General features: G+C 37.6%; 1 protein-coding gene across 1 annotated transcript in view; it reads right to left on the bottom strand.

Annotated features, from left to right (window-relative positions):
• Lrrk (Leucine-rich repeat kinase) overlaps nt 1–17,617 on the bottom strand; it is a 431,475-nt gene that overhangs the window by 401,703 nt on the left and 12,155 nt on the right. Inside the window, exons 2-3 of the mRNA XM_090380151.1 lie at nt 15,013–15,115; nt 8,987–9,027 (exon numbers count right to left, since the gene is read on the bottom strand). Coding sequence (XP_090236277.1) covers nt 8,987–9,027; nt 15,013–15,115 — 144 coding nt within the window. The remainder of the gene's footprint in view (nt 1–8,986; nt 9,028–15,012; nt 15,116–17,617) is intronic.

The raw sequence follows: 17,617 nt of genomic DNA, 5'->3' as shown, positions 1-17,617 counted from the left end.
TTAAAACTGCAAGCTTTCCACAATCATTAGGGCTGAAGATAAGACATAGTTACTGTCTTTAAACATACTCTTCTAAGCATTAAGGGGTATGTACTGAGATGTTTCTCAATAAAAATTCTTAATCCTAGTTTCATGTGGTATAAGTGTTTTTATTATTATTATCATTATTTTAATCTTTAAAATATACTCAGTATATGTATATTAAAAGACAAATTTTTGGAGGAGATAGACTGATGTGGGAAATTTTTTTTTTTTGTTGATGCTTTATTAGCTTGCTTTCTTGCATCCTTTGACACTGCTAATACTAAACCATATTATATAAAAAAATTCTAGTGATGTAATTCAAATTATTTTGTTTCTAGTCATGAAGACAGGTTTTTGTATTGAAAGTGAATGAATGAATCAAAGCTTATATTTAAAATGTTGCACATATGGTATGGTGTTCTGATTTTTAACCCATGCCAAAGTGTTCTACTGCACAAAAAAAAAATTGAAAAACACTGCAGGTATGCTTTTGGAAAATTTTTCAGCATCCACTCAACTTAAACAAACATGCACTTTGTATGCCAGCACATGTACATTGAATATTTTCTTCAAAGGGTAATACTTTTATATAGAAAACTGAGTTTACAAACACATCAATGATAGATATGGAAACATTTTCACCAAATTAATATTAATAAGTTATGCAAGTCATATAAATCAATGTGAAAATTATACTTATCTTTATGAAATGAAATAAACTGTATTTAACCCTCTAGTCATGGTGACTTGTGAGGTGAAACTTGAAAATAACAGGCCCATTTAACTGTTGGCTAAAGATAAAAATCTGTGATTTTCCATACCTTTCTACATACAGACAGATTTTTCCTTTTGAATTTTTATTAAATGGAAATAGGTCTATGGCTTCAGAATTCATATTAAAGATATAATAATGCAGTATCGCTGAGAAAATGGATAAAATAAAACATGTTTGAAGTAGAAATTTTCTTTAATAAACTTGGGAACAAGTTAAAATAAAATAAGATAAAAGTAATAAATCATAATGAGCAATGCGTTCTGCGGACATGGAACATTCAGCAATCGCTGAGCACTTCTAGTCCACACAGCATGACATCAACCCACACCACGATGTTGAGATTATCGACTGATCCTGCTGCTACCATTGCCGTGTCTGGTTGGAATAGCTCCACATCTTGTATTGTAGCGATTCCTTTAACCAGAACAGAGGAGGCTGCATCCATCCCATCACTGAGGCAGCCATCCTCCAAAATAACAAACGTTGGCACACACACAGCTTAGCCAAGTGTTGCAGCTATAACCGCAAGCCTCTATTTCCAACAACTAATTGTAGCTTACACCTGTATCACGCGGTTTTCACCTCACATGACCACCATAGCTGAGCATGACAACCTGTACTTTTTGTAATAATGTTTAAAACTGAAGAAGGATGTCTTCTATCGAAGCTATTGTGATTTATTACTTTTATCTTATTTTAACTTGCTCCCAAGTTTATTAAAGAAAATTTTTTTTCAAACAGGTTTCTTCAAACCTGTTTTATTTTATACATTTTCTCAGCAATACTGCATTATTATATCTTTAATACGAACCCTTAAACCATAGGCCTATTTTCATTAATACGAACTGTTTTTAGCCAACACACTTACAGCGTAGTTGTAAAGCTACAGAAACACTTCATCTTTATAGCATGGGGTAACCAACATCTCTGGTTTGCTCACCAGTGCAAGACTCACTACATCATCCCAAAGGATTTTCTCTACAGAGCTCCATTTCCAAATGAGGTATGCAACGTGCCTATCAGAACTTCCATTTCAGGACTTTAAACATCTGGATTAACTACCTCCACCATGACCTACAGGGAGCTTCCAGCAGCAAAGCTGTCCCCATGCTCGAACTTGGGAGTCTAGTTCCCATCTCCATTTATTCCAAAGTGATCCGGACTTTGTTTTCAAGCAGTTTGGGAATCCAAGTGTTATCGCTCTCGACAGCAAAGTAAATTTTACAAATTAGTTTGGAAGGCCCGTAACACCAGTCACCAGCAAAACAACCCATCAGTAGACTATTAATGCTGAATTTAAGTCACAAACGCTTGTCTACTGAGCAATTGGATCTACTCACCCTTCTTCTTCTTCTTCTTCTTTAATGCTGCCAAATGGCGTTTGCGACTTCGTTTTGATATTGTTCTCTGTCTAGCGCTGCGTGTAGAATTTGTGCTGTTGTCATGTGAAGCCAGGTGTTGATGTTATCTAGCCATGCCATTTTCGGTTTGCCTGGGCGTTTCTTGCCTTCGATCTTTCGCTCCAGGATGAGTGGTAGTAGGTATTTTTGTTGGTTCCTAGCGATGTGACCTAGGTATTTGCATTTCCTGCTGATGATGGTTTTGAGCAGGTCCCGTTCCGTGTGCATGTCCTGCAGGACCTTTATGTTGGTTATCTTGGCTGTCCATGGGATTTTCAGCATTGTTCGGTAGAGCCACATTTCGAAGGCCTGGAGCTTTTTTGTAGTGGCTGATGTTAGAGTCCAGGTTTCTACACCGTAGAGTAGTATTGGCCAGATGTAGCATTTCAATGTGTGTAATTTGAGCATGATGTTCAAGCTTCTGTCGGTGAGGAGGGTTTTCCACTTGGTGAATGCCTGCCTGGCTTGTTCAATTCTACTTTTGATTTCGGCCTCATGGTTCAGCTGGTCATCAATGAGTACTCCGAGATACTTGAAGCGGTGTATTTGCTCTAATTTTTCATTGTTTAGTTTGATCGTGATTTTGCTTGCAGTCCTGCTGACCTTCATCACCTTTGTTTTCTTTTTGTTGATTCGTAGCCCCCATGCTTGGCTTTCTATTTCCACTTCTTTCAAGATGGTCTGTAAATCTTGTTCTGAATCCGCTATTAGTGCTGTGTCATCAGCATATCTTAAGTTATTGATGTAGTGTCCGTTAACTTTTATGCCGATGGTCTTGTCAGCCAGTGTTTGGTCGAAGATCATTTCCGAATAGATGTTAAAAAGAATGGGAGATAATGGGCAGCCTTGCCGGACGCCTTTTTTTATTGGAATTGGGTCTGTCAGGTCGTTGTCATAGCGAAGCCGGGCTGTTTGATTCCAGTAGAGAGTTGTAATAAAGTTAATATCGTTGTTTTCACGCCCAAGTTTTCTCAGTCGGTCAATTAGACGGTCGTGGTCTACTGAATCGAAGGCTTTCTCGTAATCAATAAAACATATATAAATGTCTTTTTGATGTTCATAGCACCTTTGTAGCAATATTTGTAAACAGAAAATTGCTTCTCTGGTGCCTAGTCCCCTGTCGAATCCGAACTGTGTTTCCTAGTGCACTTTCGCACTTACATCTTATCCTTTGCTGAATCACCTTGAGGAAGACTTTTAGCACCTGGCTCATTAGACTGATCAGCCTGAAGTCTTCGCATTTCCGGCTGGTAGCCTTTTTTGGTAGGGACACGAAGATGGATTGGAGCCATTCGGATGGAATGTCGTTGTTGTTGTAGATTTGATTGAACCATTTCGTTAGTTGTTGGATGTTGCTGTAGTTTGGTTGTTTCAGCAGTTCCACATGAATCTGATCAGGTCCACAGGCCCTGCCTGGCTTTGTTATTCGGATGGCATGTTCCACTTCAGATGTTAATATGTGGAGATTGTCTTCCTGTGTTTGTTGTTGCGTTTCTGCCGGTTTTCTGTTGGTGCCGAACAGATTGTATATATAGCTCTTCCAGGTGTCGAGTTTGGCTTGTTTGCTTAGTATAGGTTGATTGCTGTCCGTATATAAGCTTGGGATAGGAGCCGGTTTGTAGATGTTTCCAGCTTCTTTAAGCTTCTTGTGCAGGTTATAGTTGTTATTTTTCTTGATTGGGTCTTCGATTTCTGCTCACTGATCTTCCATCCATTTTTCCTTCACCTTCCGGATTTCCTGTTTGATCTTTTGTTGTATTTCTTTGTATTTTTCCCGGTTGTTGTTGCTTTTGAATGTTCTCCGTTCATCCATTAGGTCTAGTATGTGCTGGGTCATCCACCGTTGTTTCTTTTTCAACACCTGATGTCCTAGCAGGGTTTCTGCTGTTTCATTGATGCACTGTTTGAGTGAACACCCGAACGCTTGCACATCTGTTGTTACTGCTTCGATCGATCTGATTGTAGTGTTGAGATGAAGCTGTACTTGTCGCCTGTTGGCATTGTTCTTCAGTTTCTCCAGGTCCATTCTTTTTGTTGTGCTTGTGCGTTTGACTGCTCGTAGTTTGATATGTAGTGTTGCTATTACTGGGTTATGGTCTGATGATATGTCAGCTCCAGGGTAAGTTTTTGCCTTGAGGACACTTGACTTATATCTGATGTTGATTAAGATGTAGTCAATTTGGTTCCTGACGATATTGTTGTCAGAGTCTTGTGGTGAGGTCCAGGTGTATAGTTGTCGAGGTGGTAGTTTAAACCAAGTGTTGGCAATGCTAAATTTTTCTTCTTGGCAGAACTGGACGAGTCTGTTGCCTCGTTCATTCCGTGTCCCCAAGCCATGTTCTCCGACAATGTTTTGTAGCTTTCCTTGACCAATTTTGGCATTAAAGTCACCGAGGATGACCGTAATGTCGTGGTTCTTCAGCGACTTTAAAGTGTTGCTTAGCTTGTCGTAGAACAATTCAATTTCTTGATCGTCTTTGTCCGCTGTTGGTGCGTAGACCTGGAGCACATTCAGGTTGATCTTGTTACCTGCTAACTGTAGTAGTGCAATTCGTTCAGATATTGGGGTGAAACTGGTGACTTTGTTGGCCAGTTGTTTGTGGACAACGAAAGCGACACCGTACGTCTGCTTGGTGTTCTCTTCTCCTCCGGTCGTTTGATATAAACTTCTTTGTTCCAGGCCATTTGGTTTCACTTAGCCCAAGTATGTTGATGTTAATGCGTTCCATTTCTTGTAAAGCATTGGCTAGTTTTCCTGGTTGTAGTAGGCTTCTAACGTTCCATGTAGCTAGTTTCAGAAAATTCTTCGACGCAAGTTCGGAGATTCTTAGCACCCCTGTCCCATTCAAGGGACAACGAAACTCGGGGCCGTGGTTTATTTTGCTTGCTATCATTGAAATTTTCAAGGGAAGGATAATCCAAGTAGTTTCCCGTTGCTTTCTTGGATCACAATTTAGTTGAAAAGGTCGTGTGTGGACCTTTTGAAACGGGTTTCGTCTGATGTCTCCACTGAAACCTTTCCACCATGGGAGGCCCTTCTGGGAGCATATAGCTCCCGACAGTATAGCTTTCAGTTTCTTTAACGTACGCAAACTCTCTCGCCATATTAAGGCACCGTTTCTCGACAGAGCTACTCACCCTAGGAATGAAGTTTGCCGTTCTCCCACGCAGTCCCCCAATCACAGAGCTTCCATGGGTGTTGAGGTGTCATTGGCATGTTTACCCGAAGAAACTGCAAATGCGATTAGCCTGAAAACTACGGCAATCCTAAAGCATACCCTTCTTGTCAACTCTAATCTAAACCGACGTCAAATCTCTGCCCTCAATGCATTAAAATAGGATTATTCCATAGTCATTTTACCAGCAGATAAGGGACATCAAATGGTTGTTTTAAACCATTCCAACTGTGAAGCAAAAGCCCTATCTCTTTTACAAGACACCTCCACCTCTGTCAACAAGCCTGTACTCTGGATGCCAGATTCCACAATTTTACACACAAGGAAGATGTGCCTTTATGACTTATCGTCTCCTGTTGCGGTTTCCCGATGTACGAGTTATCCAAGTTCATTTAAATTAAACATGGGTTTCACCACTTCAAGCCTCCAATAAGCAAAGTGGTGGTATTTCACCAGTTGATGCGATTCATAATAAATTGCTCAATTCTAACTAATAACTGAACTAAGTAATTGCTCAACTCCTCTTTTAATTAATCTAAAAACAAGAGTAACACCACCTTCTGATGCTACTCCAGTTTTTAGGCATACCACAACGGACATATTATCAATACTTAGTGCCAGACAATTTTTGAAGGAATACTAAATGCTTTCAGGTTGTTCAGAAGATGTCCAATGCTGTATCTGAAGAGTTAGCATTAGTAGAGGCATATAATTCAAGAAAGCATGCTTATGCAGCATCAGCCAAAAAAAAACACTCCCATTTCACCCCTCCATTCGTTCCAAATATCTGTCCAGCTCAACCTTAAATTTATTTAGGCTATCAACTTCCAGAACAAAAGATGTAAGTCTGTTCCACTAATCAACTACCCTGGCTAAAGGAAAACTTCCGCACAGCTATCTTATAATTGTCTTTCCTTAATTTGAATTTATGCCCTCTCAGGTGATTATTCTGAGCAAGAGGAAGAATCTCATCAGCAATGAGCATACTCAAACCATTCAAGACTCTATACACCTCAATCAGATCACCTTGCAGGTGCCTAGTCTCCAGACACTGTATTCTGCAAAACTTAAGCCTTTCTTCTTACGAAGAAAGGCTTAAGGCTTAACCCTTCGTTCCATTCACTAATCTTGTTGCCCTTCTCTGTACGCATTCCAACAGCTCTACATCCTTCTTAAAATGAGGTCTCCAAACCTGTATACAGTACTCAAGGTGTGGCCTGACCACTGCCTTATACAAGGGGATAATCACCTCCTTATCCCTGCTAGAAAAATTCCTGTATATCATTGACAAGACACCATGAGCTACTCTTGCAGACCATCTGCACTGCTCAGAAAACTTCATATCTGTCTGCACAATTACCCCTGGGTTCTTTTCATTCTCTACCATTGTCAGTGTAGTACCACAGAGTTGATACATTACTCTGGGGTCACTGCTTCCCATATGTCAATGTTAAACTTAATTTGCCACCTCTCAGCCCATCTGCTCAACTTTTCTAGATCCTGTTGCAGCAGCGTACTGTCATTAGTGCCCTTAACAACCCTGCCAACCTTCATATCGTCTGCAAATTTGGACATTATTACCTACCAATTCTGGCATTCAGAGAGTGACTCAAATATATTCTCTAATGTGCTTATTGTTAGTATTAACTAGATGATTATTATTATTTGTATCCATAAAGATACAAATAATAATAATAATCAATTTATTTTAAAATTTTGTCCCCTGCAGTGGTGGGGATTTCTCTTACATTTGCTTGTTCCAATCAATAAGGGACAAATTGAAATTGAAATCACTCATGATAAGATATTCACACTGCCACAGTAGCAAACTTCCACTCTCATTTTACCTTTGCATCCAACTACTTTACACCACACAGTTTTTATGCTGACAGGTGTAACTTCTGAATCAGCAAAAGCTTTTTATGTGCTCGGGCTTTTTTTGATAAAAAGCATGACTCTGCATCCCTTCTGTCTTTTTTTTATAAATACATTGTATTTGATATACGAAAAAATTGCAAAACGATTTTCCTTCCTGAAACTGACAACGCTTTTCGACCATATGTCGTGATCACAGGAACGAATTTTTCTATTTTCTAATAAGGATTTTCAGGAAGAAAATATTTTGCAATTTTTTTGTTAAATTTCTTTTAATTAATTTAATTTTTAATTGCATTAGATTGATTGTTAATTGTGTTCAAATGATTTTTAATTATTTTTTACTGTAATATAAGATTTTTGATTTTTTTCATTTTAATTGCTGGAGAGTATCATATGGAAGTGTTCTACATATTATATTGAGGTAAACTTCTCTTATTATTTACAAATACATTGTATATATATACCATAGTGAAACTCTCCTACTTCTGGATGACACCACCTTTTCATTAGCCCAATTATATCAGTGTTAGTTATCCTAACCAGGAGTTCAAATTCACTCATTTTATTGATGACAATCCTGATATTAATGTAAACACAGTTAAGACTAAGTCAGTCTTTTTTTTTTTTTTGTCAGGTATATTTTTATGACAAACTCCTTGAAGTTATTTGTTTGTTTCCCTAGCACAAGCTTCCCATTTGTTAGAAATATTGCTACCCTTGATACATCTTGCCAATATTAAGTTGCGGCAACAAACAAGAACAAGAACAAACAAAAGATGTGTGCATATCGTATTACCCCTGTCTCATCTAACTAGCAGTTTCCCTGAATGACATTGAACCACCTTTGTTGAAATGCATTCTGTCTCTACAATAAAAGATTCCTTCTTATAAGTGCAAGCCACACTAATAATTTGAAGATAATAAAGCATGTCAATCTACATTGGTTTAATTATGTTTATTTCCTATTTGGAAAATACCACGAAAAAGTTTTCGTGGTATTTTCCATTATGTACATATTTCCAAATCCGAAATAAACATAATTACACCGACATAGGTTTGAGTGCTTTATTAATCAAATAACACAGTTTATATATGCATCATGCTGCTCAGAGATTACCTAAGAACACACTAATAATTCCCCCCAAATAAATAATTCCCTCACAAATTCCATTTCTCCCAAAAAAACCTTGCTGAGTCCCTCAAATCTAGAGTTAATCCACAAGGCTTTCATGCAAACAATTCCTCTTCTCGTGCCTAGGAAGATTTGCAAACACATACATGTATGTATTAGTCCCTACATTAATAATAATGCTCTTTTTATCCTCCTTAAAATTTGACAATTTGTTGATAACATCATCAAATGTTACTCCTGGCAAACACACCTTGGTTCTGGTCCACCTTTTCTTATAAAAACAATTCTACCCATTTCCTTGATAATGGAGTTTCTAATAAAACTAAATCTTAAACCAGATCAGTATGCACTTAACTATTCTGGTTTGGGGGGGGAGCAAGCCAATGGAAGGGCATCACTTTATAGATCACTAGATACTTCAGTCCCTGACAAGTTCCCAATTTCATTTGTCTGTATGAAAAGTGCTCATTTCTCAGCAACTCAAATACATTACTTGCATCAGTATATCGGCATATAAAATTAAAGTCCAATAATTTTCCATACCAAAATGAAAATAAACTAAACATCAACAAAAATACTAGAATACATAAGCAACACTTACCTTATTGTGGCCTTTTGGACCGCAAACAACATTTGGATCAGCTGGGGTGAAAGGAGAATATCATTAAGACAATTAATTATAAATTAGAAAAGAAACAATTCAGTTAAATCTCTATGATAAAATTTTGCAACTCTTAAGTATTAAAATTAAATATCATTTAATTTCTATATTTAGAATTGCAAACTAAAACTGAAATTATAAACATTATTTTTAATAATAAAAATATTATATGTAATATGGTCATCAAAGGCATAGTAATGCAAGTCATGATTATGAGGGAAGATACTTTGTGGTACGCATTCATTAATAAAAAAAAAATTAACGAGAGTTAGCTAATATTTGTAAGCAACTGATTATCAAATAATGTGATTAAACCTTCTCTAAGAAGTGTTTAACAAAACCTGGCCAAATGATGTTCATGGTGTGTTGGGTAGAACTGTATACTATTCTCATGATGTGTTGGGTAGAACTGTATACTATTCTCATGATGTGTTGGGTAGAATTGTATACCATTCTGTAAGATGAGAATTGTATACTATTCTCATCCCAACATGCTATGAACTTTATTGAATTTGAATTGGATCTAAAACTTCTTTGAAATTGTTGTAGATGTAACTTTTCTTTGTATACACAGGCACTTATGCCTATGTAAGCGAATGTGCCTTAAAATTGAACTATAAATTGCACACTGGAACTAAAACTCGGCACTAAAATAGTGTAAAAGAATAAAATAACAGCAAAGAATGATATTTATTTTTAACACACAGAATTTGCAGGATTTTTTTGATCAAAACTGTGTAGAGTTTGGATTTAACTCTTTGGATGTAGAGTGATGTGCCAAATTCGAAATCATATAGTAGCTCAGAGCTTCTAATTTAGACTAATAAGGAGGGGAGTAGTCCAAATTATATAATTATAAATATATATTTTCAAGCAAATTTATTTCCAATTGCAACCTATGTTTATTAATTTGGATGGTATTAAAGCAGAAATATGAAAAAGAAAAAAGAATACTTTATGAAAATGTTGATATTTAAAACAAAATATATAGAGTTAAAATTAAACAGACAAATTTTTTAAAACAATAAACTTGTGAAAAGTGTGTTAACGTTAATAACTATAAATTTAATCAGACACGTGCAGTCCCTGCCCAGTCATGCTATCATTTTTTGAAAAAATCAGAAATGTTATTTTAAGTAAATAAAGGTCCTATTGTTTTGCTGCTTCATAGCAACACTCTTCATTTCTCTTTGAATGTAGAAATATTATTTGAAATTCACATCAGAATTAGCAAATTTAATAAGCATATTAAGACAACTTCTGCCTTCATGTAATTTAACTTTTTATTTTTTCCTTTATTCTTGTTTTCCTTCACTTCCCTCTTCACCTACAGATTTTTATCCTTGAAATCCAACAGTTATCATTATTATTATCACTTTCTTCTCCTAATGGCTTTTTTCCATCCCATGATGGGTACTGGTACCAGGTGCGTGGAGTGGTTGTTATGTCCATGTAGGTTGAGGAACTCTCTGACTATCCTATGAGTATTCAAGGATCGTGGCTTTCTAGAGTTCCATTCAAGTACTCTCTGTGAGACCTACTGCTGCTAGGCTCTTTGGAACCATGCCAGTGGTTTCCACAGTGATTGGGATGGTCATTACTTATTCCATATGCCACATTTCTTTGACTTCCTGTCATATGTCTTTGTACTTCCTGATCTTTCCCTTGTAGGTTTTCTGGGGGTTGCTAGTGTTGGGCACTGCAATGTCAATCAGGTAGGTAGCCCTTTCCTTCTTGTTGATGAGGGTTATGTCTGGTCTGTTGTATGGGATCATCTTATCTGTTATTATGGCATGATCCCAATATAGTTTGTAAGTAGGAGTCTCTAGTATAGCCTGAGGTTTGTACTTATAACACAGTATACTTTCTTTGATCAACTAGTATTTTTGCTCTAGCTTCTGATGTATTATCCTGGTGGTCCGGTCGTGACAGTGAGTATACTCCTTCTGGGTGATCAACCTGAGTGACAGATGACATCTGCCACTCGGGGTCCTTTTCAATGTATTTCCTGTAGCTCCTGGTGTTGATTACCTGACCATGGATGGTGAGCATGAATCCTTTTGTGTCAGGGAAGAGCCTCCTGCTCGTGAGCCATGCGTTTGAAGCCATCTTATCTATGTAGACTTGATGGAAGTCATTGCAGTGTCTGCCATGGAGTGCCTTCTTTGCTCATCTTTTTGTCTTTGTTGCATTTGTCATCCTGATATCAGTGCTTAACTCTTCAGTGATCCAGAGTAGCTGTTGGAGTTGATTCTCGTTTGTGGCGTTGAGTTTGACATTATCTAAGTAGTTCAGGAGAGAAGGGGTGGGTATACAGGTTCTTCCCTTCTTTTAGGGTATATCTGTACTTGCTGTTGTTGAGCATGGTCGACAGTGGGTTGATTGCTAGACAGAACCACAGTGAGCTCAGAGCATCTCCCTGATAGGTTCCTCTTCTGATAGTGATCAGGAAGTGTACGAGTGTCATGTTGACTTTGTACATCTTCACTGTCACTATCAGCCAGCCATGGGGCATGGAGTCAAAGACATTGTGGTAGCTGACGTAGGCTGTATACAGGTTGCTGAGCTTCTTGTCGGCACATTCCACAACTGTCGTGTCAATGGTCAATTGCTCTTTGCATCCTTTGCTCATCTGCTTACATCCCTTCTGCTGCTCAGCCATGATGTTATTGCTCTCTAAGTGGTGTGATATATTCTTAGTTAAGCAGCTGGTCAGGATCTTGTACATTGTTGGGAGAGAGGTGATTGGTCTGTGCTTTGCCGGGTTTGTGGTGTCTTTGTCCTTAGCCTTCAGGTAAGTGATTCCTTGAGCCAGGTACTTTGGGATTTTGTCAAGAAGTCTTATTATCTGGGTGAACTGCTGAACTATGTGCCTGTGTGTGTGCAGCTGAACTTCTTGTAGCAATAGCTGTGAATGTTATCTATTCTTGGGGTTTACCATTTATGAGACATCCAAATCGACTGTTGTACTTCTTCCTCTCAAATCTCCCATTTTGTCATCTCTGACTTAACAAAATTACACACAGAGGATAAAGAAATCTGCATACTTGATGGTATGCAGATTTGACTCAGGTCACGCACATCAGAGCTGAAATGAAGGACTTTACCACCCAACAAACTAATGGGCAGCCAGAACAAACATATATCTGCAACCAGAAGAAACATAATAAACATCTGGAGCAAAATGGAGACCATCATTCTAAATCTACATATAGATAATGAGCACTATAAAGCTCAAATTGACTTTCTCATAGTGGAAACCAAATGTCACAGTGCCCCCACTCATATTCTGAAGCGCTGAAGACTCATACTGAAACTGCATCTGCACCTACTCCAAGGAAGACCTGCCTGAAGCAGCCTAACCTCATTGTGATCCGGCTGACAAATGAAACTAAACTTGAAACGAGTGGTGAAGCAGTTATAGATACAGTTATTAAGAAACTTAGCTCCACAGTTCAAAATCATCAGGATAAAGAGCATTTGCAAGACCAGGAATCCTGGCATCATAATCGAGATGCCTATCAGGGAGGAGGCTGACACAATCATGCATAACCCTGAAGTTGCCAATATTGACAACTTCAGGGTTATTCATTTTAACTTGATCCAGGAAGCTCAGGTGACCCTGGTGGAGACCAGCCAGAGAATAATGGGCAGCCTGGTTTTACCTCCCAGCAGTCTGAATGGGAAACTTGGAGTCCCACTAGGGACCCTGCAGCCAAAAGCCAAAACACAACAACACAACCCAATACTATATACATACATAAAACTTTTTCTGGAATTTACAGTGGTACTGTACTTCTTCACAAAGTACCTAACTACTTATGGTGCAGATGTGGGGAACCACCATTGGCACCTGACTCCAAACATTATATACACTATGTATTTAGGAATGTAGAAAAAATTTTAGATTTTTAATCATTGATTAATGGTTACCATTGGAATAGTATTATCAAGAGGCACCTGTGAGATGTCCCTCATCACTAGTGCCAGGTTAAGAATTCCTCCAGGCTGCAATAAGGTGAACCTAGACCTTTCAAATGAGTGAGAAGTGGTAAAACCACTATACTGTCACAAAGAAACTTATACTGGGAAATTTCCAGGTCCTTATGTTATTTCCCCACTCATTATTCAAACTGCACTCCAGCATTAACTGCTGTTTTGTGTCACCTTTTTACACTCTTAATCCACTGATGTTTTTCCTTCTGCATGGAAATTTGCTTGTATTCAGATAGTTCATAAAAGGGATGAAAAATCACAATTACTGACATACTGAATTTAATTCATTTTTTCCCCCAAAGCTCTTTCTGTCTGCCAATTGTCAACTCTTACACTATTGAGAATTCTTCCATCTCATACTAACCTTTTCTGGAGTATATACATATATTTACATTTTTCAAAGTTGTTTCAAATACATTTTCAAACAATGTGTCTGTTAACATACAAATTGCCCTGATATCTTAAAATACATGCTGTTATCTCTTATCTGTGTTTCCAACTAATAACACACATTTTTAATAGGTGGTAGCATGAAAGTAGCTTTGAAACTAAGAGGAGGGAAATCATATCCATGGTCCCTATTGTCTGATTTATGCCTAAAAAAAAAAATTCTCTGTAATTCAGATCCAGAAATTGATGAAATGGAAACAAGTGATAAATAAAAAAAAAAGTCATGAAGAGGATATTACTGCATTAACATATAGATTCCACAGAACCCAAACACTTAGAAATGTATATACATGTATATGAGGTGTAATCAAAAAAGTTCAGGCCTGGCTTTGTTTCTTGAAATCGCAATTCATAGCAAGTTGCAAATTGTTGCAACATGTTGACAATAGTAAAGCATAAATTATCTATTTATCTGCAGTCATTCTGAATTAGTGCACATTAAACAAGTTTTTCTTCACATTTTAAAATGTTTCTTCATAACTTGAGGAAGGTTTTATGTATCTTCACATCTTGAGTAAGTACTCTAATTATTTGAGTAAGCAAAGCTTTATGAAGTAATCATTTAATAATTTTTTTTAATAATTTTTAAATGATATTTAGAATATCAATGAAATGATAATTTTGTATATACAGTATTCTAAAATAATTGCATATATACAGGGTGTTTCAAAAATACACGGCATAACTTCAGGAATGAGTTCCTCATATGTAGACAAAAATATTTTATATCAACATAGTTCCTGAAATTCTTGGTTTCTGAGTTTTGAAGGTCTGTCTATGGCACTTAAACTGTTCACATCACCTTATAGTAATTGTTCAAAATGTCCACCTTCTGCCTGAATACAGGTCTCACATCGACGTCTCATGGACTTGTGAAGACGATGCCAAATTCCTGGCATGTTTCGTATTGTCTCACAGCCTGGCACAATTCAATTGTGGAGAGTTTCCATATCAGCTACTGGAGTGGAATACACCAATGACTTTAAATGGCCCACAAGAAGAAATCTAGTGGGTTTAAATCAAGTGAGCGTGGAGGCCAGGCAGTTGGTCCAACCCGCTACTTCAGGAGTCATAGATCTTATCGTCCTCTGTAGGCAGCACGAGGTGTAAAGGTCCCATGTTCACAAAGGTGGCAATGGATACCTTCAAACGTTTTCCTGTCTGGACATCTTTGTTCTGGGAACTTTTTGTGGTACAAATGACGAGCCTCCAGAGCATTGCCATCGCCAAACTGTACATAAAGTGCATAGCTGCGTGCTCCTGATTTGAGTACATGGTCGGAATGGAAAACCACCAGATTCTGTCAGTACCTTGTGATGAAGAAATTCATCATCGGAATGTCTTATCACCTGCGGGAGATAAGACATTCCGGTTAATAACTCAGGAACCAAGCATTTCCGGAACTATATTGATATAAAATATTTTTATTGTCTACATATGAGAAACTCATTCCTGAAGTTATGCTGTGTATTTTTAAGACACCCTGTATATATATAACAGTTATATGTGCAAATACATACCTCCTGCTTGCAAAAGGATTCTTGTGCAAGTATCACTATCATTTGTTGCTGCAGCATGAAGAACAGTTCTGCCCTGAGAATCAGCAACGTTCAAGTGCTGGAGCTACAAAAGAAAAGTTAGGCTATCAGACACAAAAAATATACTGACAGTTAAAAAATAAATGCAGAAGTTTCAAGGGATGAGAATACCCAAAGTGTCTGCATTAATGATTTAATGATAACTGAAATGAAGCAAAAAGAGAAATTGTTGAAACGAAAAGTAAATAAGGCACCTTGGCTGATGGAATCTATCCAATTAGATTATAAAAAGTAGAAAAGACAATAAAAAACCTTTAGCCTTAATTATTAAATATTCATTATCCTTGGATTCAGGGACCCTTCTCCCTGAATCCAAGGATGATGAATGATCCAAGGCACATCTCCAAATCAAGGAAGATTGGAGATGTGGCTAATGTCTCTCCTATTCAAAAAGGGGAGGGAATAGTGATAAAAGGACAAAATGAGAAATTACCTGTAAACCTGTCTTCTCAACCATAGAAAATAATAGAGTCACTGATGACAGAAACAACATAAGATCACTTGATAAGAATGCAGTTAATTCACAAATTCACAGCATGAATTTATTAGTCCAATTAACAACTATGAGATGGTTACAAAAGGAAATGGATGCAAAAAATAATTCTGACATCACATTTCTAAATTTCAGCAAAGCTTTTGATATATTCAATATCAGCAGTGTGAGAGACAGGGGGGCAAGTTACAACTATAGACAAAGAAATGGTTGAGTGGCAGAACCAAGTCTGGTTCTATTGGCCACTGCTCTTCATGGACTAATGTTAGTAGTGCTTCACAGTTTGGTGTTGGGTCCCTTACTATTTTTAATATCCATTAAGGATATTGGTGTAAGTATAAAAAATTTACTTTCAAAAAAAAAAAAAAAAAAAAAAAGTAAAAATGCTCTATCACTTGTACCTTCCTGTTGCCAAAAAGTGTCAATTCAATTTTGCTTTGAACTTTACCAAACTAGGCATTTCATTCCGATGGATTGCAACACATAACCCAAAAGTAAACTTCATGAGATCCAGCCTTCTGTTACTTCCCAAAAGTTTGTATCTGCTGGTTCTTCTCTTTTCTACCAGTAAAAATATACCTTCCTTGTGTGTTTTATCAATTCCCTTTAGGGCCTAATAACTTCTGTGAGATCCCTAAGAGGTCTGCTTGCCAAACTTTGCAGCCCACAGCTAAACCATTCTTTATGTGTAATCGATCAGCACCCTTCACTAATGTGGTTGCCCTTTGAATCCCCTTCAAGAAGCTCAATGTCTTTCTTCAAGTTGCAATCTCACCATCATCTTATATAATGGAACAATGACATCCCTTTTCCTGTCCTGTCTGTGATAAATAGCACCTTCATTTGTGAAGGTGCTATTTATCACAGACAGGACAGTATGTCTTCCTAGCCACTTGTTTATACTGCATAAAATATTTCATGTCTGACTGAATTGCAATTCCCAAATCTTTTCATCCCAAACCACTTTTAACGCACTCCTTCTCCACTTATAAGCAACTCCTGGATTTCTGTTCCCCAATGTTCATATAAACTTTAAAGCTGAGCTGCCACTTTTCACCTACTCAGTTACACAAATGTGGCAACTGTTGTGTAATCAAGCTAGGCCATTCTGAAACAAAATGGTTTTCTTCTGGTCATTAGCATTAGCAGAGGCATTTGATGCAAGAAAGCAAGCTTATGCACCATCAGCCAAAAAAAAAAATAATAATAAATAAATAAAAAAAAAAAAAATAAATAAATAAAAAATAACTACTTCCACTTCACCCCTCCGTTCGTTCGAAATACCTGTCCAGCTGAGCCTTAAACTTATTTAGGTTATCAACTTCCACAACAAGGGATGGCAGTCTATTCCACCAACCAACCACCCGCTGGCTAAAGGCAAATTTCCTCATGTCTATCCTATATCTGCCTTTTCTCAATTTGAATTTATGCCCTCTCAGGTGATTATTCTGAGCAAGAGGAAGAATCCCATCAGCATTGAGTATGCTCAAACCATTCAATGCTTTATACACCTCGCCGGTGCCTAGTCTCCAGACACTGTAATTTGCAAAACTTAAGCCTTTCTTCGTAAGAGCACCCCTTTGTTCCATTCACTAATCTTGTTGCCCTTCTCTGTACTCGTTCCAACATCTCTACATCCTTCTTGAAATGAGGCCTCCAGACCTGTATACAGTACTCTAGGTGTGGTCTGACCATTGCCTTATACAAGGGAATAATCACCTCCTTATCCCTGCTAGAAAAATTCCTATATATCATCGACAATACACCATGAGCTACTTTTGCAGCCTGTCTGCACTGCTCAGAAAACTTCATATCTGCCTACACAACTATCCCCAGGTCCCTTTCATTCTCTACCACTGTCAGTGTAGTACCACAGAGTTGATACGTTGCTCTGGGGTTGCTGTTTCCCATATGTAGTACTTTACATTTGTCAATGTTAAACTTCATTTGCTACCTCTCAGCCCATCTGCTCAACCTTTCCAGACCTGTTGCAGTAGCATAGTGTCAGTAGTGTCCTTGACAACCCTGCCAACC

The sequence above is a fragment of the Mastigoproctus giganteus genome, chromosome 8, assembly GCF_048544385.1.
Source record: "Mastigoproctus giganteus isolate SK-2022 chromosome 8, ASM4854438v1, whole genome shotgun sequence".
Lineage (NCBI taxonomy): Eukaryota > Metazoa > Arthropoda > Arachnida > Uropygi > Thelyphonidae > Mastigoproctus > Mastigoproctus giganteus.
Note: the sequence above shows the minus strand (reverse complement) of the source record. Positions and strands in the feature narration are given on the sequence as shown.